General features: G+C 50.5%; 1 protein-coding gene across 14 annotated transcripts in view; it reads left to right on the forward strand.

Moving 5' to 3' along the window:
* Positions 1-22513, forward strand: part of LOC144144338 (eukaryotic translation initiation factor 4 gamma 1-like) — a 123238-nt gene that overhangs the window by 60411 nt on the left and 40314 nt on the right. For all 14 annotated transcript variants that reach the window (XM_077675750.1, XM_077675751.1, XM_077675746.1 and 11 more), the window contains exon 10: positions 20685-20791. In XM_077675750.1, coding sequence (XP_077531876.1) covers positions 20685-20791 — 107 coding nt within the window. The remainder of the gene's footprint in view (positions 1-20684; positions 20792-22513) is intronic.

The raw sequence follows: 22513 nt of genomic DNA on the forward strand, positions 1-22513 counted from the left end.
ACTCTACATGTGTATTTTTTCGAAAGAATGTTTCTGAATTTCTAGATTTGCTGGGGTAATATTCTGCACATAATTTGTTGGTCTGACATATTAAGGGTATTTTTTTGGTGAGGTGTTAAGGTGATCATTAATATATGTATGCACAACATCGGCCGTAAGTAAGTTCGGTATATTAATAAACTCGCCAAGTATAGAACTAGCAATCGTACCTCTTTATGACATTACTTAGGCCACGTCCATTTATGGTGGACTGGAGGTCTCCTTGTGCGTTTGTATTTGCAAGCATGCATGCCAATAAACGGCACCAGCACATTTACCCTGCCTATTGCGGAAGAAATACTGTAAATAGTATTGCGGTAAAAGTTGTGCCAGACGTTTCAAGTAGTGCTGCCATGTCATTTACTTTATCTGTCAAAGGCCGCATGTTTAAAGGAGAAAAAAAGGAAACGATAGGTGATATTTTGGTGTTTACTAATAGTTGGATTTCGGTCGGTTGAATTCCCATAATCTGGTTCTTGCTCGGAACGCACAGAACGATTCCAACCAACATGTATGAGATTTTCAGAAATAAATCCGGAAAACGTGTTGTTTTGGAACCATGCGTGTTTACAAAACGGAATACTGCTGTGCAACGAATTCACCTATGCGTCACCCCGGGAATAGTCTACGTAGAAAATTCAAAAGCACCAGTAACTACCCTAATGGCACCAGTAACTACTTCTACCTTTCTCCTGCATTGGTGTGCAGTAACTTTTTTTTATTAAACGTCGCACACAGGCTGTGAAGGCCGAGTTTTTGCCCCCTGCGCGCGCCCGCGCCAGGGAAAGCGACCTTAGGCTACGCGCGCTGCGGTGCGGCGAAAAACGCGGCCCGCCCCCTTTTCAACTTACGCTCTCTCCGGGCGATTGGGACGGCCGGAGCAGCGGCGCGCCGCCGGTAGCCGATCGCGGTGGCCACGGGCGCACTCACATGGTTGCCTGCAAGCATGCTTTGCCAGTGCAGCAACCTGTAGCAATGACAGAGCCGAATAAAAGGAAGCAGGCACGCCAACAAACCAATGCCCACACGCAAACGCTGCGCCAACCCTAGTGGTTGACTCCGTGCGCCAGCTAGCCTAGTTATGTGCGCAACAGGCACGTACCGATGATTTTCTGGACGCCGGAGTACGCTCGTTTGCGCGAAGCTGCGTCGTATCCTCCTCGCACCTACGTCGCAGCCCTTTCGTGAGTTGCATGCGAGGACATTTGGGCGGCCGAAAAATCCGCGTGGCACGGGCCAGGCGAGGAAGAAGGAAGACGACGACGAAGAGCGGCCTCTCGCGTCGCGGCTTGTGGGCCACGCAGCGAGGCGGGTCTGGGCGGTTGGCCCGGCCGCAGCAGCAGGACGGAGGCCGCCCGGAGATCCGGGGGCGACGCGGGAAGCGCAGACCGGCCACCGCCGCGGCTGCGCCATGCACCCCGGCGGTACGCATTTTTCTCCAGCCATCTGCCCGTGAGCGAAATCCGCGACTAAGGTGCCCTTGGCACATTGTGTGTTTGCCTCTGTGGCGTCGTTGCCCGGCGTTTCGGACCTTGCAGTATGCTTTGCGAACACGCTGGTAGGTAGTAGATGATACTAAAACCCCTCGATTGGCGCGGCACTTGCCATGTGGTGACACTAGAGCGAGTGCTCCCCGACCTGTTTCGGACATCCTCATTGCGGGGGCGCGCATAACGGTTGCCTGCTGCTCGCTCTTTTTGGCCCGCACGCCGGCTTTGCGTTCCCTGGGCACGAGTGGCAAGTGGGCGGCGCCCGCGAAAGCTCAGCGCGCTTGGAAACCATGTGGCCAGTCTCACTCGTGCTGCGATTCCTGGGCCACGTCTTCCTGCTGTGGTTGTCACTGCGACCAAGTGAAACGGCAAACATTCCATCCAGTGAAAGACGTCGGTGGTGGGCCATGGCGGTTGTTTGGCTCCGTTTGCTTAGTGCAATGCGCGTCCAACTTGTGCGTCCAAAGGCTGCTAATGGGCAATTTGCTGGCCGGAGTGCGGGAAAAAAACTGTCGGGGTAACACCCGCCATCTACATCCAAGTTTGGAACTCGCAAACCACTTTCAGCCCGGGTCCCGATGGCGTCACGAGGACTTGTTCGTGCGATTGGTGGCCGCCTAGTTATGGCGCTTGTAGCGGCGCCCAGGGGTTTGTCCGGAATTTCGATTTTGGAACTCCCGAGTCCTGAGGGAGAGGGGTGTATACATCTCTGCACTGGCGTCTTTACGCGGTCGTATCACGTGAACGCTGACTGGGAGTAAAGTCTGATGTTGTTCTGTTACGTCACTACTGACGTGTTGGATGAAATTTGAGTTTAGCATTTATCTTGTATTAAAAAATCCCAGCTCTTAACGTCGCGGACGTTAATGTTAACAGTGACGCTGCCTGGCGTTTCCAAATGCCAACGCTATTAGCATCTTCGATAAACCGCATCGGGGCGCACCAGTGTCAACCTCGATAAACCGGGGCGCGCACCGTCGCGGGGCAATTTTTGGTTGCCCCGTCGCGCACCGAGAGAGGCCGACGGAGCGCCAGAGAGCAATCCCGAGATGCATCGCGAACGGCGCTGGCGGAGCGCTTTCCTCTGCCGTCTGCTGCAGCGACGGCGCGTCGATGCGCTCGTGTAAAGGTGAAAACGGCATTATATCGTTATTTACAAGACGAGCTGCTTGCGTATTCATCATACAGTGGTGCGATGGTCTCAGAGCGTGCGCTAATAACGGTCAGATAATCCATATGAGCGCACAAACATTGTGCATGTACTGTAAAATAAGTCTGCATTCGCCAGCCTGTAGGAGTGAACACTGGAGCTTTGCATTTGTTTCGTTCAAATGAGGTATCACGCACAGTCGCTGGAGTACCTAGACCGTGAAGAGCCTACATTTTTTGCCGTGGTTGCAGGCAGTCGCGTGACGGAGAGCAGCTTGTAGGTGGCTGTTTAGTACAAGTACGTTGTGAGAGATATGGTTGTGTAAGTGGCTTTCGATAAATACCAGTTTGTAGCAGCGCTGTGCCTCATTGAGCTCCATTATTTACTCTTGTCAAGGGTGTAGCCCGAAACAACCCATTCCCTAAACGCCTTCCCGTTCGGCCCGTCCCGTGTGCGCCCGTTCCCAAAACGCCTGCCTCAAATAGTTCAGATAAGTTTCTGAGCTCGCAGTGCGCTTTTAGGCCTCAAAATTGTGCTGGGCTAGGTAGTGTAGTTTACAGAGTAATTACTACAACATATTTTACTCATCTCTTGCCTAAATATTTAGCTCGGGGGCAAATTCTATTTTACATTGATTCTAACTCTACTAGGTAGATGGCGCCGCCGACATGTTTTCTTTTTAAAGCTCTACGGGTGATTGCTACAGTATTCTCAAAACAACTACAGTAATTGTAAACGCTTCACTCGAAAAGTGAAATATTCGAGCAACTTTAAATGAAAGCAAATAGATATGAACAACAAAATTCTGCGTGATTTGCTTTGAGACTAAGTCATCAGATGTTGCTACTTGCGCCTCGGCGGCCGGAACACGCAAACCGCAATCTCCGGCTCCCGGTAACAGGGTAAATGGTGACGCAAACACGGTAACGATATGCTAAAACTCTCCATAGGCACCGGGCACTGATGTTTGTGCGCGACTGCAGCGCCGCCTCTCGCCGCCGCTTAGCAACTCTGGGTCGGTGGATGTCGTGACCGGCCGCTCAGCGCACGTAAAAACGCGCGCTGCGTGCGGTTCGACGTTGTGTGGCGGAAGGTTTTTAAGAAACATAGATATAATTGCAAGTTGCAGGGTCCGAAAGGATCAAAATGCTGCAGGAAAGAATTAGTGGCAGTGCCGCTACTGCTGCGTGAAGGACTGCCACAATCGCGAAAGGCAGCCTGCCATGGTTCTGTACAGGTTTCTGGTGCAGCCGTGGGGAATAAGCGTCGCAAGAAATGGATTTTATCAGTAAGAAAGCCATGATATTTTTTTGTCAGTGGAAGGAGTAAAATTATGGGTACGATGACTGTTTATGCGCAGTGCAGACACGAAGGGCCGTAAAACTAAAACGTTTGGTTTGATGATTGATTGTGGCGTTTTTACCGCGCCGACGCAACGCAGGCGATGAGGCACGCCGTAGTGGAGGGCTCCGGACTAATTTTGACCACCTGGGGATCTCGAACACACGGGCGTTTTTGCTTTTCGCCTCCATCAGAAAAGCGGCCGGGAATCGAACCCGCTCAGCAGCACAACGCCTTAGCCACTGAGCCACCGCGGCGGGTCCCACAACGTTTGATTTCAGTGTTCCATACACATCGCGCGCTGCGATAAATCGCATGCCGTCGTAGTATTTGCATAACACAAGGTATCACGACTTCTGCCACTATTATTTTATCAGCAGTAACCTTTTTAGCGACATTCACGGCACCGAATGGATGCCAAAAGGCGGCGCAAGAATGTTTACAGCACTTCGCGGGGGATGCCAAAAGCAATGTCAAGACGGTCAATACGCATCCCGCTTACTGCCCTACTTTGTTCCCCGAAGTGTAGTTTGGCCACGCATTCCAGGCGAGAGCGTGGCAAGCTATCAAAGGCAAGGTTCCTTCACTCGCACTGACTTCTTTAATGAGTTTTGCGTACTGTGAAAGTTGAGGTTATTATTGTTCAAGTAGAGGATGTGGAGGAGGAGGAAATACTTTTTTAAATAATTCTGAAATACCTCACCAAACCGTATCACAATTAGCCGCTAAGACGACTCTAACATTACTCACAGATAGAAGCCGAAACTAAACGGAATCTTCGTAAATACAACCGCAGCACCGCAGTAGATTTCCAACGCTGTGGAACTGCATTTACTTTGTCATCAGCTAATAACGTTTGGAATCTTGTTCATTAGTGACAAGACCAACCGAGCTGAAGAAGGGCAACCGAAAAAGTAAAAGTAACTGTAGTGCGGTTGCGCGAACAGAGGAAACACCACAAACACGCTTCTTGTGGAGCGCCGTTGTATACGCTGGGGTCACTTTATTAGGCTGTGATACAAGAAAAAATACTGACCTGAATTGGCGCTGTAAATAAGCTTCACTTGCTGAGAATGGAATTTCGCAACGATGTCTGCTCCATCAATTTCTTTCACGGCGTACGCACACGCGCGCGGGAACGTACGATCTCTAACTTCTCGCGCACGCGAGGCCGACCGTCACAGCAGTAGTAGTACAGCCCCGTAATTGTCCGTAAATCGCACATAATCACTTGAGACATGGGGAAAAATTTTGCCAGGACAGTTTTCAAGCACGAGACACCTTTCAAAAACAATTGCAGAATTGCAAAAATAAACAACCGAGGGGTGCCAAATGAATGCGCACCCGCCGTCTGGCTCTCACCGACCCAAAGTTAGCTCAATCTTCCGCGGGGCGGGGCGGCGCTGGGTGTACTTATTCGTCGCGCCCTCTGCGCAGTGACCGGTCCCTATTTAGACGGATAACTACCTAAAGCGCTAACCACATGGAGCGATTTTTCCAACTACGCGACTAGGATCCGCAGTCGTCGAACCGAAGTCGCTCGCCGAGGCAACCACATGACAGCGACGGCTCGAGCGACTGAGGATGGTGATTTCAATGTTGCCGCACTGCGCATAGTAACGCGCTTGGTACGCTGGTTGTTTGCAAACGTTTTTTTTTGTTCATTTGTCATAAAAAGCACGACTAAGAAGTATTACGCCTTTCTACCTTGCTTTTTGCCCTTCATTGCATCTCTAAAACTGGTTTGGGTTAGCGATAGCGCACGCTTTTCCTTCTGCGCTTCGTCTCTCGGCTCCAACATGAACGCCGTGAAGAATTCGCTTTCTTGGCGTCGTTTTTCCCACACGGGTCTCACCCAGTGTGTGCGGGAGCCTTCTTGCTTTTGCTTCAGCGTGTACACAAGCTTTGCCACGCAAAGTTTTCTTTGCCGCTGCACCGCAAACGCCGTCTGCGTGGATTTGCAAAATCTCTCCCCCCCCCCCCCCCCCCCCCCCGTTCTCTTCCAAAACCGGAGGTTGCGTGATTACGTAGGGGCTCTCCTATTGGCTAGTCGCTGAGGCCACTTCCTGGAGGCGAGCGACTGTTTCTGGCGACCCAGAACCGAGCGATTCGATGAGCGACTTCGTCCGCGGCGAAAAGTAGTTCGTCGCTAGTCGCGTCGCTCCCCAAGTCGCTTGCAAAATCGTTTCATGTGGTTGGGGCTTAAATGTTTGGTTTTGCTTTCCCACGCACTGCGTGCCCGCCTATGTATTATCCGTAAAAAGTACACGCCAAAGAATACAGCTTGGGGTACGTGTTCTTAACGCCTGGTCCTCCAAGCGAAAATTTCAGCTTTAGGTTTAAATCGACATTCTTTTACAGACATTTGCATATAAAGTGACCGTTAGCCACACATTAAAATGGATCGTACCACTGGCTTGGCCCATATTAGTTACCGCTTTCATAAAATGCGTTTTTTTCTAGATCTGTAGTTAGATTTGGTAATTATATTTCGCGAGATCTTTTTCCTGCGTACAAATACAACAGTAGCCCTGTACTACCCCTAATAAATTGGAAAGGTTCTATTTCGTTAATTCTCGTCCTTTCTTTTTTGTGTATGTTGCATATAAGTGACTGCCCTGGCGCCATCACCGCTGCCGCAGAGTACGCATGCGAGCAACACGTTCCAGACCGCTCGACCAACGCAAAAGCAGACGGAAGGGTGTGGTTTCAGCTGTAATTCACATGCAGTGTACCGGGTCGGACGTAACGCAGCAACCTACGTGTTTTTTAATTGGCGCCGCGTATCATTAAACGGGCCATTGCAAAAACGTCAGGGCGTCTGTATACTTTGGCTCCGCCAGCCGTAACCTTTGATTTACCTTGAATGTAATTTCCCATGTGTCGTCCCATTAAAGCTTCGAGACGTCTTTCGGGCCTTTGCCCTGGGGCAGATGCAACAATGCCAGGTGGCTGACTGACTGTCACCTTTGTTTGCAGCCTGCGTCAGATATCCACGCGCAAAGGCTGATGCGCAGCTGCGAGTGGCTCGTGTGCTCTGGCCAGGTGAACGCGAGAGTTCATTTTTGAGGAATGCGCTCCGTGCCGGCTGGCGTCCGTTTCCCCTCGTCGTCCTTGCCGCCGCCGCGTCCTCTCGGGCGTCGTGGTCCGTGCGGGGTGGAGAAAACGAGTTGCGTTGCTTCGCCGCAGGCTGGCGTTTTTCCTCCCTCTCTGGACCGCTCCTCGTTCGATTGGGCTTGATGAATCTCGGCCGCTGCTTTCGCCGCCACGTGTCGGCCGGCGAGAGGAGGCCGGTCGGCGGCGTCTCTTCTTTCACCGGTTGTGGCAGGCCTGCTGCGTGTAGTTGCGCCGCCGTGTGCGAGCCCGCTTGCTTGACTGTGCGCTGCGGGGTTTGCCGACGTGTGCTGCTGCTGCTGCTGCGTGAGCGGAGCTCAATGCCCGCCTGTCTGGCCGTGCCTTTCGGTATCGTGCTGCGCCGTGGTTTTTTACGGCGATGGGTGGCGGACGGGCCGGGGACGGTACGACACTGCCCCGGTGACGACTACCCCGGGGCACGGTGAGTCAGCCTTGTTGGCTGCGTCCACTGGAGAGGCGTACGTGGTAAAAGGGGAGCGGAGTGACCTATGAAATCTGGACACCAGCGAGCCGTTTTCGTTCTACGAGCGCCAGAGAATTTCTCCTATGTGCCGAAGCAGCACAAGCTATTTCTTATCGTATATTTTACATTTTTCTAGACACGCCATCTGTTACCGTGTGTTCAGAAGTACCTGGGCGATATTACTGAAATGTCACTTAAGAGTTGGTCTACTGCAGATTGGATTAGGGGGCGCCAAAGTGGGCGAAAATCTACCATGTGGCCCGATTTCATATTTTTTTTTGTATTTCCTTGTGCTCACTCACTCTCTGCTGTAGGATTTAGTATAAAAGAAACTTGGTCAGAACTCTTTCACCTTGCCGTATGCAAAGCCACAAAATTGGGGGGGAAAACTGCTGCTTCCAAAAACAGCATGCCATTTGCGACACCTTTACTTTTTTCTTCACTTTTGAGCTTATTACCTAACTTGCACATAACAAAAAAGTTGAAACAAAGTGCACGTGCATTTTCGATTTCTTGTGGAATCAGCTTGTGAGTGTGTTGTGGCTTTTGACTTCCGTGTGGCAAAGACGTGCTAGTTACAGAAGTAGCAGTTACGCGAGTGCCTAAATACTTTCCCGCAGAATGCCCTCTGCACTTGTCAGTGCGAGCGCTGGCGTGTGCTGTGATGGAGTAGAGACGAGACACAAAGGGGAGAGGAGGATGATGGAAACAAGAGGACGTGTTTTACACTAATGCGTTTACAATCACTACATCACCAGGAGCGCTTGGGTGTCCTTGTAATTTTTATTGATCTTGCTTTACTGTTTGTAGAGGTACAACTGTGGAAATTGTTGAGATATTAGCTCACAAATTCAAGCAAATTAGCCAAGCATCTTCTTTCTCGCACATTTCACAAGGATTTTATGGAATACTAGTCGTGACTGGGGAGTGTGCCATGCCATTCAAGTCATTTGTTTGATTCTATCACCTAATAATGCAGGGTTCGTCCAAGGTCTTGGAATTCCTTGAATTTAGCAGTCTCATTTTGAAGGCATTGAAAGTCCTGGAATTTTTTAGCACTCCTTGAAAACCCTTAATTTTCACGGGGATAATACGTGGCTCTCTCTCTCCACAAGAATAAGCCATGAATTTTGAGTGTCAACCCATGTACATAAAGCACTAAAAATCAAGTATCAATGTATTGCGTACAATTACAACTAATTTAGACTATTTCCATTAGTACGAGGCAACATTAAGAGCAGGAACATTTCAATCCAATCCATGTCTTGATACAATCTAATGCGATCCATCCTCTGTTATGTCTTGCATCTTTTTTCTTGGCTGTGGAAGCTCGCTTTTTGCATGTTCGCTGCGTCTCAGATGCTCCTTTTGCGTTTGCTTTTACGCTGCGAGTGATGGATGCGAGCATAGTTGAAGTCCATCATGCCTGGGAAGTGCAGCTCTCAGCAGTCGTGATACAAAGGCTGTTTCGCCAGTCCCAACGAACGCGAATTGCGTGAAATGCAAACCATGCGGGGATATGTTAAGTGTTTCGTCAGTTGGTGCTAGAATGTAGCAGCTCTGTCAAAGTGCTTGGTGCCTCATGCGGCCCCGGCACAGTCATTGTGTGCAATGCGTCATGACAGATTCTGAGATTTTGTGGACGTTGAAGAGGCGGTGACATCTTGCCCGTACTGAAGTTCACACAAATGACCGCTTCGATCAAATGCTCCCATATAGCAAAGTGGCGAAGGTGCTCTGCTGTGGAGAGGAACAGGGCACTTGCGTGGCATGCTGTGGTCTTGGGCCATTTTTTTGTTCATCTGTGCAGCAGGAGATATAAAAATGAGGCTTATGTCGTCCGCTGTGATGGGTCTGCAAATGATACTCAGATTATACAGCCCAAAAGATGTTTGGTGAAAACGCATATTTTGGTGAAATTGGTGAAAACGCAGTGTCGGCATGAGGAAATGTGGTTACGCAGTGATGTTTTGCCGTTGGCTGTTCAATACAGGAGCGATCTGCTAACGAAGGCTTGTCGGATGCTCAACCAGCGCACTTAAAATAGTCTGGATTTGCACATGTTTGAAGAAGTCTGTTTGGAGAGCACGCGGAACATAGTCTACCGTCAAAAAGAGTGGGAACTATGGCAAATCCACCTTCAAAAGTGTCCCCTTTTTTACTGAGAATGAGTGTCCCATTTTTGCGGCTGCTAGCAGTTGTTTTCTGGGAGTTGGTTGACCCTAGCATCACTAAATAAAGGCTTTTAGAGTATCGGCACTCTTTCCCTCATTGTTATGTGCCCCCAGAATTTTCATTCGTCGGTCAGCACCACGTGATGTTTGTTTGCATATGGGCGCAGCCATTTTGTTTCTGGGCGACTCTCGTCCTGCTGCGCGGACGCTAAAGCGGCCGGTCATTGTCCGTCACAACCGGCGGCGGTTTCGTTGGTAGACATGGCCACACTGCAAGCCAGAAACAAAATGGCCCCCAGACCCTTCCGGATACAGTGAACTAGAATACTTGGGTAGTGGAAAAAGCGGCCGCCTCCGAGTGAGGCACTTAGTGTCAACCCCACGCGGTGGCGCTCGCGAGCCCCGCTCGAGCGCTTTTTCGCCACATGAGCGGCGAGCAGGCGTGCATCAGGTCAGTCTCCGAGGTGCGACAGTTCTTTTTTCGTGTAAAAATAGTAGAGTGCTAATAATGTACCAAGGTTTTTATGGGAAAGGTACCTACGTCGTGTATTTACTGTTTGCTCATTTTTTCATCACATTTGGCTAACCGAGCAGACCCGCGCGCGCTGTTGCTTTAGCCATCGAGGCTAGCATGTGGGCACTTTTTCTTCGTTGTTTGATTATTTTCTATCGTGTTGTGCCAACTGAGGGATCAGCGGCATGCTTAAAGCTGGCCAGCGTACGTCAATGTTTCTGCTTTTGTCTTCATTTTTTGCTGATTTTTCTACCAAGTTTTGCGTACCAAGCAAACAGCGTCGTGCGTACACAAACGCTTACGTTGTCTTTTTCCAAGTTTTACCCACGCAGAACACATGACAAATGTCTTCAAACTTCATTCAAGTCAACGAAAAGCGTGCAAATACAGGATTCACGACCGCAATTCTCAGAAAAGCACCAAGCCACATGGCATCATTTTACTGCGCGATAATTTTAAAACTGCACACTTTTTTGGACACTGAACACCCGTAAACATAAAATAATTACACAGTATTTACATTTAATTAGTTACATCTACGTGACAAACAATTAAAACAAAGAACCAAGAACATTTAAACAATTGTAGTTCCTTGTTTCTAACTGTCTGCATGCTGTGTATACAAACAGAGCAATAAAGGTATTCATGCATTTTAAGAGTTCTATTTGTGATACAGGTGTAATCAACGCACTGCAGCGGCGACTCAGATGGAGTGGCTGCGGCAGCGCGATAGAACCAACTAAAAGTGCAACAATTTGGCGGCCAATCGGAAGTCCAATGGGAAGACCCATTGGCGTTCCCATGGGGTGTCCAAAAGGTCGCCCAGTTGGCCGGCCAATGGGTGCCCAATACATAATTGGCCGACCAATTGGAATTCCAATAGGTTGGGATCTTTTCGGCTGGGCTCTTACAATTTCACAAACCAAGATCATGTGCGGCGGCTAGCTGGTTTCGATTTTCTATAAGGGTCATGTCCAGCGACTCAACAGGTGTTCGCTTTCCGAACTGTAAATAATTACCAGTGTGTGTGCGCGCCCACCCATGCACGCACGCACCAAGCGTGCAGAGTGCTTAACTATAGACTATAGGAACACGAAGGGAGAAGCAGAACCAAAAGCACATGTGAGAGTTGAAATGTAAGTGCGAAAGAAAAGCTTGGTGCATTGAAGCAAGAAAAGGTACAGAGAAAAATAATCAGTACCACACGAAAGCGTCCACTTGCCGGGGCGCGCGAGCAACGCCGAATGGGTCCTGGTAATGCGCGCAACAGTTGTGCGTAGGAGAAAACATACAAGACACACGGAACAACAGAGAATGAAAGCAAAAATATAACGCAACCCGCAGCGTTCATTGCTTACTGTATTTGAGGGGCAGAAGTTCTATTTTGGTGGAAATTCATCGCTAGTGTGGCGAATGGGCGTTGCAATGACTTTGCGAATGCTAATAGCAAGGCTCTTATGGGAAAAGTGCAGCTATGTCTTGCGCATGTGTTCATTTTTTCAACCCATTTGGCCAACCAAGCAGACCGGGCGTGTCGTGCTTTAGTAATCAAGGCTAGTGTGTGGATACTTTGTTTGCTAACGTTTCTGTCGTGTTGTGTCAGTCGAGAAAACAGCGTGGTGCGTTTTTCCTGTTCTTTTTCTTTTTTTTTTTTTTTACATCAAATTTGATGCACACTAGAGAACTGCACAGGTCTCAGTTCCCAGGCCCGGCCTGAGCCCGACAAAGTTTTTAAATATAAGCCCGTGCTTGCCCTACCAAACAAAGTTTAATAAAATAAACCTGAAACCGTCGGACTGTTTTGAAATATCAGCCTGCATCCGACAGACTATAAACATGAGACCGAAAACATTTGGTGTTTTCAATCTGACAATGTAACGTAGAGCGAGTATTGGACTTCAAATTTTAAAAACTTGGACCGAGCTAAATAGATATCTGGACACAGAAGAGGAATTTCGGGAATATCGCGAAATATATTTTCATCGGAGCTGCAGTGACTTCGCACTTCGGTTTTTTTTTCTTTTTCATTTAACCTCATTCAACGAGCAAACTTGTTGATATAAACAATTACGTATTTGCGCGCACGACTGCCAGGCTTCAGACACTGCGTGCATGCGCCCGGGCCAGCACAGCCCGAAAAAAATCTGTTGAAGGCCGAGCCGCGCCCGGGCCCGAGCAAATGCGGGCAGCCCGGGCACTTGCAGTGCACTAATCCGCACAACACACACGATATGTTTTTAATAACTTACTCGAGCGAAAAGCATCAACATTCGCAACTGTCATTTTCGGAAAACACCATACAGCACTCTTTATAGCGCGATCATTTTAAAACTGTGCAGTTCATTGGTATGCTGGCTATCCATTAACATAACACAATTACCATATTAAAAATGCACAAGTTCATAAAAAGTGCTCCCCTCATCTTGTGGACGTAAGATATTATGAAGCAGTTAGGAATTCAACAAACAAAAGCAGGCTAAAACAAATCGCAAATATAAAATCTTTGTAACAATCACATAAATTTATTAGGGTTATAATCCCACAACACGTTATTGCACTATCCTTTCAAACTGCATGGGCCATGGCCCTTCGGAAATAAGAGATTGCCGCAACCATATGCCCTCTCCAAAGTACTAGCAAAAAGAAAGAACCAAGAACATTGATAGATCAGCGTAGTGCCGTCTAGGCTGCTCCTGCAATTGCACACACAAAACTGTCATGTGCAGCGGCTTAAGAAAGCATCAAAACGGAGCGTGAATCGATTACCAGCAGCATAGCGGCAACGTGCACCACCTCGGGATCTCCTCGGGCGGGGCACACCAGCGCCACGCCACGCGTGGCGGTTACCAAGTTCGGCTTAGAGGGCGCTGTGGGGAGAAGGCGCCGCTTTTTCCACTACCCAAGTATTCTAGTTCACTATACTTCCGGATGCACGAAGTGGCGGTACTCAAGCGTAGCTTGCTTAGTGATGCTAGTTGACCCCTATTGAGTTCAGAACAGTCAGTGTTGCCTGGTAACGTGAGCAACAATCTCGCGCTGCACTTCAATGCAAAACTTGAGGCAAAATAGTGTTCATAGAGGCGCCAATTTCGCAAATAGACAGTTATGGACGTTTATATGCATTTAGGCACAAACGCCAAAATATGCATTTAAAAGCACTATAGACCCTTTGCAAAATGGCCCGAGCGCTAGCGGAGGAGCAGCAAGCCATTGCAGCAATTCTGTGCGCCGCTGCCGCCATCAATGAAGGAAGCGAAAAGCATGGAGGAAATGGCGAAAAGGCAGCAAACGCAGAGCGGCTAACGTCCACTGTGGCGTAATAATGACGTGCTCTTCTCGTAGTTGTTTTTCCGATAACTGGGTGGGAAAATACCCTTGCTGCTCTTCCTTTGTTTGGAGAGCAGCATATTCTGGACTTTTATTCGACGAGGTGGTTGACTGACAAACCCTAAGAGGTCCTACAATTTTGGCGCGGAATACCATCGTCTGGGATGACGATCAGTAGCAAACGAGTGCAGGATTTGTTACTAAGAACCAACCGCTGCCTACTCGTTGCCTACTCGTTATAGTTGTGTGTATGCGATGCGCCCTTGCCCCGTCCTAGTGGCGGCTGGCCTCTATGAACAGACTACGAGTGGCCCATTCTTTACTGAACGCTCACATTGCGACTGTTCACAATTTGTAAACCATTCGCCGAAAGGACGAAATCTTGTCTCCACTAAATGTTACAAACTTTCGTTGCGCTGCATACAGTAAAATGTTAGTGAACAAAAGTAGCGCAGCAGAAACACAAGGGACGAAAGAATACACACGGACGAGCGCTCGTCTGTGTGTATTCTTTCGTCCCTTGTGTTTCTGCTGCGCTACTTTTGTTCACTATGAATTACCAACTAGCCCAGTCTACAGCTTTACTTAGTAAAATGTTGCCCCTCATCTCTCTTGATTGCTGCGATCGCATAATGTAAAGACAAAAATATTCCTAGATCGTATTCCCGATCTACTGCCGCTGAGATGTCAAAACAAAGAAGAGCGAAACACGCCAGCAGGCTCGAATTTTTGCCTGCACCGACATAACTGTCGACCTCAATGTACGCGTTTAAACTTCGACAGAGTCATAATCCGCGCGTGAAACACATAAAACAGTTCTCAAAAAAGAAAAAAAAAAGGAAAGACGAGTGCGTTCGCAGTTCACAGCTGCTGAAACATCGGCACGGGTAGAGCGAAGCACGAATCTGTGCAGGCTCGAATTCGCCATGCATCGAAACAACTCTGCTGCCAAAATTTTCGGTGCTAATAGAGAGTTTTAGCTGACCGTTTTTGACGCTCCGCTACGCTCCCGACGGCCCGCTAAGCACACCCGGAGCATCAGAGGCAGAAAGGCTTTTAGCTAAGCGATAACCGTATCTCCCTCGACGGGGAATGATTCGCGTCACTGGTCGTGCCCTGTGCGTGGGCAAACCAAAACGTCATCGCAAAGTCGTACCCTGTGCGTGGGCAAACCAAAACGTCATCGCAAAGTAAAGATACGAATTGGAATTTGGTCGTTCAGGTAATGTAAAGTACCGTGTTAGTGCCTTATTTCACCTTTTTAAAATAATGTAGTCGTTTACACGTTATAATGGTTCTAAATTATTTTAAAGAAGCCGGTAAACTTTGGAATAGCCAAGACAAGGCCGACAAGGCTGTCTTTCTCGGCGCTGCATAGAAGCAGCCCCGCACTTCGGTGGACGTTTTTCGCTTCCGTACTAAAGCTTGTTGAGGAGTGTGGCACGTTTGTCTATTCGGAAGAGCTTTTGCGATTTTGTCGTTCGCGTTTCAACTAAAGAAACGGAGTTCGCGGGAGCGCTCTCGCATCGCGGGGCAGCCATGTTGATATGCCGCGACGGTCCGCTAAAGGCCCATTCACACTGCGACGAAAGTGACAAGAATTTTGTCGCTTTGTCGCGCGACGACAAGAATTGGTCCCGACCATTCGCCAAAAAAGATCGTCGCGCGACAAAGCGACGGAATTTCCGTCGCTTTCGCTCGCTTTCGTCGCTAGTGTGAACGGGCCTTAAGAGGCCCCGATTTCCTCCATGCCCGATTAGCGGAGCGGGGCCCCGCGCCGGTATCGCCGCTAGCGCCTTTGCACGCCACGCATGCGCAATGGCGCTCCCGCTAGCTATCGGAGCGGAGCGGACCGTCAGAAACGGTCAGCTAAAACTCTCTAATAACAGTCGTGACGGTACGTGAAACGCGGCTCTCAAGATCGTCTATAGAAAAGACTGCCAAATTAAAGCGGGAGGCGCTAAAGGTGCTCGTCGTACGTACCTTGTGCCCAGTGTCACTGCACGTAGGCAGCGGCCTGCCTTACAATGCTACAAGGGCACAAGCAGCGTGTACAGAATAACCAAAAACCGCTATTTATGGGCTGCGGATGGTGACGCAATGGGCCAAAACGTGTAACCGCAACGACGTTCCTGCGGACGCTTCCTTTATCATGGCGGCGTCAGGTTAACCACCAGTGTTGCCACTGCTGAATGTTCAGTGTGGCCCGCCTTTTTGCAAAGGCACTAAAAAGCCCTTCTTGACTTGCAATTGATGCGCATATCTCAATGTGGGTGGTGGGGCGATAGTAACGCAAGGAACAAAATAGGCATTTGCCTGAAATCCGATCTTTAGTGATGACACTGCCAAACGCGATGCTTCGCTTACAAATTCGAATTATGTGATCAGCCCCCCAGACAGCGGGGAAACAAATGTTTTTAGGTCGAAATCGTGTCCTTCAAATTTCCGACTCCGGGTGTATCTCAGGAACGACACGCAGTCCACTCCTTGGGATTCAGAAGCGGCATTCAAACATCATCTGTGATAATCGTTCGGTTCACGGTAGTCAGCGTTGGCCGGGATTGTTCAGGTGAGCCTCCGCGATAGCCGCCGTAACTCGATCTGGGCGCCGTGTTGGAACGTGTGCGCGGCGTTCAAGGGACACTGAAGTGATATGTAAACATTGCGGGATTACTAGCGCAAATTGTAGTCCGGAGTCCCCAGGCCATGTTTCGACCACTCTAGGCGCGTTTACGCGATTTTATTTAGTAGAAAAACTAATTCGAAAACGCTGTCCTCCTCACTTTACGCTCGCCCATTTTCTGTGGCGTTTTCGTGTGACGTCAGGAGGGGATGAGCTGGCAATTGGCTGCGCCACGGCTCCGCTACTGCACGGCTCCCCGGCCGACAGAGTCAGTCGGCCCAGCGTCTCGTCCGCCGGCCGCCGGCGGGTCGTCGCAATCAAGGAGGTTAAAAAAAAATTGCTTGGTCGCAATTCGTTCGCTTAGTTGAAACGAAGCCAGTACACGTTTGTGAATGGAAGAATGTGCCTTTCTTTACTTGGTTTGTTTGTACACTGTATCTAGCTCCAAGTCAAGGTCGCTTCACACAAGCGCTGCACATGCGACGCTTCGCTGACTGGTACGCCAGTAGGAAAATATAAGGCCTCTTGAAGGCGGGAGAAGAGTCAGCGAAGTCAATATAGGTACTAAGCAAATAAAATCAACTGAAACTTTACCGTACAGCGTAAAACTAGGGCGCGGGAAGCACTTTTTTGCGCTGGGCGAACAAGCACAGCGGTCAGCAGCACGACTACGCATCTGCGAACGCTTTTCCGTCTACGAAATGCAATTGCTAGACGTGAGCTACTGTGGAAACTCGGGCGACGCTTACTGCACGATCGCAGTACAACAAATAGTCGCCTAAGCGGCTTGAAATGCCAAAACTAAATAAAAGTGTAAACCGGTTGTACAATATATACCCTATATTAGCACGTCATTCGCGTCCCGCTCCGTGGCCTAGCGGTCTGAGGCGCTAGGAATTCACGGCAACTGTTTTGCGAGTCACGAGTTCGAATCCCCGCGGGTACGTGCTTTTTTTTTTGTAAGTTAACTTTTTTGTTTTCCGCCGATGTTTTCTATATTGAGTTCACCTTTTTTGGGGCCGCAACGTTCATGGCTACACCAACTAGTTCACAAAACGCGCGCAGGCTGGCACTGGCGCGCTAGCGAGTTCTCGTTGGCGTGCTGTTGCCATAAGCACCGACTGCTTGCAGGCAGTGGGCACAGGCCAGAATGAACATACCCTTGGCCTGGTGCGAACACGCTTTTTACGATACAGGCATGAGGGAGGCAAGCTCCAAATATGGGGGAAAAGAGCATGACATTTGGGCGTCTGCGGGTACGCGGAGGGCGTTCATGCACTGCGTAGGTCTCGGCTAGTGAATGCTACGACTACAAGCCGTCCTGGGAGGCTTATCTTGTGCATTTTACAGCCGACAACATGGCAGAAGCGCGGTACGATGATTACTGAGATATTGAGAATGCCCATCCAACAAAGCCATTGGTTATGTTTTACAGAACCGAAACCGAAACTTGTGTGATTGCTAACGTTGGGCATCGTCTAATCACGGCGCCCCTCCTCTCAACGTCACAGCCTTAGTTGGTGCGGCCGCCGCAAACCGCGCATGGTAGTTTTTCTTCTTTCGCGCTTTGTAAAATAATTACCGATTTGTCAACCGGATAAACGATGAAAAGTGTGCTAATTTGAGCCAGTCTACGCAGTGCAAGCAAAAACGGGAGCTTGACAAATTCACTTCAGTGTCCCTTTCATTAGCTGCGTGTATTGACCCTCCTGTTTCCCTCAGGTTATTAGCGGGAGATGATTCAAGATAATACCGAAATGATCACCGAGACAGGCACACCACAGTCGGCAACGTTGTCACCCGGGGAGCTGCGTTTCCTCCCATTATTTTTGGTTGCACTGTGTTCGCCGAATCAGTGCTATGCCTACCTGGAAGGTGGTATAAAATGAGCGAAACGACGATCTGCTGGAAAATTAAAAGGGCACAATTTTTAGATGATACATTGCTTCAGTGGTTCGTAGAATATTCCTCGGTCGTCATGCAGTTGATTGGGCCTCAGCATTCCGACATCCTTGCAGAAATGGTCGTATTGCTTGGATAATTTCGCCGCAGTTGACCACTAGTTTTGGCAATTGTGGACTGGTAATAATTGTAGCTCGCACCATTGATAGCCAACTGCAGGTAGTTTCGCATCGCTAGTACACAGTCCTGTCACCGCACTCTGGCGAGAAAATTCGCCATCTGTTCGACGTCTGTCCTGGCGAATCCCAAACCCCGTGCGGAGAGAGTCGCTCGCGCACAACAGGACTAATATTATCCGCCCTTGGACAGCGCGCGATGGCGGCGTTGTCTTCTGGAACCTTTCGGGCTGGGCGAAAATGGCCGCTTTTCAGTATCGGTACCCATCGCGGCTTCTCCCCCACGTCAGCGCACTTGTTTGGTCCCTGGTTCGCCTGCGGGGCTGCGCCCTCAATGAAGCAGCCCATTCTGCGGGGGGTTTTGTGGCGCCGGCGCGTAACTTGTCGCCTCTCACCGTGTGGGCAAATGTCGCCACTGAACTTAGCCAGCTGGGACAGTCGCACCCCTCGGACGTCCTGCGGGAGAGTGAATACCAAAGTGCTCTCGGGCATTGTGTGTCGACGGATTGCGCAGTGGGCTGCGATGATACCGATCGAGAGCAGTCGCTGTCGCGACTGTCCCTCCTTGGTCGGCCCCCGAAAGTGCACTTGTTAATTGGGCTGAGGAACGCAGCAGCGAGAAGGGGTTCCGCGACGACGTCTGCGCTGCTGCCCACGCCGCCGTTTTTCTGCTTGTTCGGCTGGCTGGCCCGCCGAGGGTTTCCCTTCCTGGTCTGGGACGCCGCCTGCCGTTTCTAAATTTGCCCAGCCGCGAGGGAGTCGTCTCGGAGGAGGGAAGGGGCGCCACGAAGGAAAACCAGCTCCTCCTCCTCGCCCCCGACCGACCGAGACGGGCCCCGTCCGACGCTCCCTTCGTCGTTTTGTGGTCGCGTGTCGGCCTGCAGATAAGCTGCGCCATGATGCCTGCTCGCGCGCGGGCCCCGCTTTGCTGCTGGAAGACGGAGTTTGTGGCGCCACGAAGTCACTTAGCCGCCTGCGTGGGACCAGCGGCTCGGCCCTTCCCGGCCGCGTAGCGGACCCAGCCGCGCGCATCGGCCGCCCCGAGGGGAAGGAGCGCGGCCCGCCCCTGTCGCCGCCGGCGCGAGTGCGCCCGATGTGCCGCGCCGAGGGACGTCTTCCGGCCCGCGTTGTGCTGCCGCCGCAGCAGCTGCTAGGACTAGTGCCGGAATCGGCGCCGTCGTGATGGCTGCAGCTGTGGGCCGCCTCGTCGCGTTGTCGCGCTCCGAGGGCTGAGAGAGCGACACCCCACGTGCGTTCGTTCAGTTGCCCCCGTGGTCTGCTGCTGCGGTGGCGCCGTGCTAGGATTACGAGCCTTAGCTGCACGCACGTGGTCCGCCGATGGCGAGCCCGCGGCCGCCTCCGGCCCGTGCTGCGATCAACGGATCGCACGGCCCGATGCCAGGTAAGCGTTGTGTGGCGGCACGCTCTGTTCGTCGCTCATCTCGAGCCGTCGGCGACGTGCGTGTTGGGTGGGCACCCGTGTGGACGGTGCAAAGCGTGCTCTGAAGCCGGTGGCGGGGATGGGCGCGGCTTGCGGAGCGACATGGGCCCTGCTTGTGCGATGGTCTCGGTTGTTTCGCCACCTGGAAGCCACGAGAACGTTCTGTCTGGGTCACCCTTTCTCTTTTGTGGTCGGGAGCGGGACGGCGGCGCGGAGAGGGAAGGGCGAGACGGAATGCGATCGGGTGTCGCGATGCATTTGGGCAGCTGTTTGGCATGCGTTCCGCTTCACTTTTGTCCTCCTCGAGAGCGGCTTTTCACACGGCCTGATGGGGCACGACACTGGAGCCCTGCGACTGCAGCCGCGATCGTGGTTCTGGACGACCTGCTGGAGTGCTGGGCTCGCAATCCTTTGACCTTGTGGACGCTCGTAGATAACCCCTTTTACAGGACGCGAGCCGCATCGACTGTGCCGAGGATAACGTTCGCGATTTTTTGTTTGCAAGTGTTGAGTGGGTCGTTTTCAGCGTGCTTCGTCAATCGTGCCAGCAAGCGGCCCTGTGCCCTGGCCTGTCTCTCGGGTGTGCCTTGTTGGGACATCTAGGGAAATGGCGCAGAGCAGGTGCAGGTATGGCCCTCCTCGGTTGTTAGGGCTTATTCATTCGGCAGAAGCACTGTTGTAGGTGCCATGTGTGGTTCATGGTTGGGCTCGAAAGCATATTTATTCTATTTTTGCCAGCTGTGCCTAGCATGGCCAAGCTGATTATTCTCACGAATGGACTGGACTGTGAGAGGCGTTGTTTCGAGTAGAAAAAGGAAGTGCAAGGGGCTCAGTGACGCTTCATTTTGCACATATTTTGAATGTGTGTGCTGCCCTGAAAGTGGTCCCCCCCCCTCTGGTGTGTTGCAGGGAGGGAGAGCAAGAAGTCGGCCAAGAAGAAGAAGATGAAAGAGTGGAACAAGAAGGGGGAGAACAAGGAGGGCGGGGACATGGACGCCTTTGTTGACAAGGAGGAGGTGAGTGCTGGGCAAGCATGTGTGAGCCATGTGGTTGACCTTGCTTTAATCCAACCTGAGGTGTGTTTGAAGTAAACAGAGATAAGGGACACTCGCCAAATCGTGCGCTTTTTATGCAGTGCCACTTACCAATGAGTTTATTTTGCCATGGCGAGATATGTACCCTTTGAACCAACAAAACAGAACCACTGGTAGTATTGACTTGGGGGTATTTTGAACAGAACGTAACCGAAACATTATATTATTTGAAGTACTAAGCCAAAAACTATTTGTTCTGGAAAGTGCAGGTATATCCGCATTCGTTCCAACTTCCATGCAATGAGGTGGGACATTGTGCCAGTTTGCTGGCATGAAATGGCACCAACTCTTGCTGGCGCCTTTTCTCCTTAGGCTTGCTCTGTCTTTCTCAATGGCCACGGCTTAGCTCTCCACCCAAGCACTGCATGTAGCTGGCTACCAAGCTGACATTGTGGCCATGTTTGGTTGTTTACTTTTTATTTATTTATTAGCATGTCTGCGCTCACAATAAGGCATTCTTTTTAGGGGGTGTTATGTGCGAATGAACAGAAAAAGTACCGTATAAACTGGATTATAGGTCGACCCGGTATATAGGTCGACCCCCTACCTTGAGGTGGGAAAAGTTGGCAAAAAAAATAATTTAGCGCAGAAGCGCGCCCACAATGTCTATATTTATTTTCGACGCCCGTCTGTCACTGCCCCTCACTATGCCTGCCGAAGTCACTCATCCGAGCTCTCAGAGTCGTACGAAGATGACTGCCTCGCACTGTCATCTTCCATGCCATCAGGCGTGTTGCTGATGGAGCACTTCCTGAACGCTCGTGTAACCATGTCGTCGGGCAGCGACTGCCCAGAGAAGGACCCCCAGCTTGACACGGTCGCAACCGGCCCGTATAGGTCTTTTTGTTGTCACCGGCTATCCACTCATTGTACAGTTCGCGGAGCCGGTCTGCGCATGGCCTCCGGAGCGATCGTGAGCGAAGTTCCCGGACGAAGTCCGCCACTTTGTTCTCCAACTCGGGGTGCACCGCTTTACGTCCACAGAACGATCGGTTTCGGGGGTTGCACGCGCACAGCTTAGCTTTCTGGCTCCGCCAGTGTCGCACACTTTTCTCTGAAACGCCTAACTGGCGTTACACCGCCATATTCCCATTCTGCTCGGTGACTCAATCGCCGTCAGCTTAAACGCGGCGGTGAACTGGCGTCGACTGCCGCCACTCATCTCGGAACAGAGACGTACAGAAATGTACACACGCACGCGTAATAGACGAGTAAAAGACGAAAAACTATAGAAAAGCGAAGTCAAATAAAGGCCTGATAGAGCGAGAGAGCAGTCCGACACGAATGACGATTGGCGACGGACTACGCTTGCACATTGTTGCCAGACAACGATTTACATTCTGCCAATGACCGCTATATAAGACAAGGGGTGACTTTTGTGCGAATTTTTTTGGAAAAAAACTCGACCTATATTCCGGTTTATACGGTAATGGACAAGACATAATAATTAAGAAGAAAATAACGGAAATACAATGTTTGGCTGGATACACAGATTGCAGCGAAAACATCAGTTTACAGCGGCACACTCAATGAAAGCAACTATAAGTCATGTGCTTGTATGCATGTGCTGCGAAAACTTAATGCCAACAGGGACTGCGGGGCAATAACTGGTCACCAGTAATGCATTACCTGTAACTAGTTACT

This window comes from Haemaphysalis longicornis, unplaced genomic scaffold (assembly GCF_048455015.1).
Source record: "Haemaphysalis longicornis isolate Haplotype H1 unplaced genomic scaffold, Haemaphysalis longicornis Haplotype H1 scaffold_7, whole genome shotgun sequence".
Lineage (NCBI taxonomy): Eukaryota > Metazoa > Arthropoda > Arachnida > Ixodida > Ixodidae > Haemaphysalis > Haemaphysalis longicornis.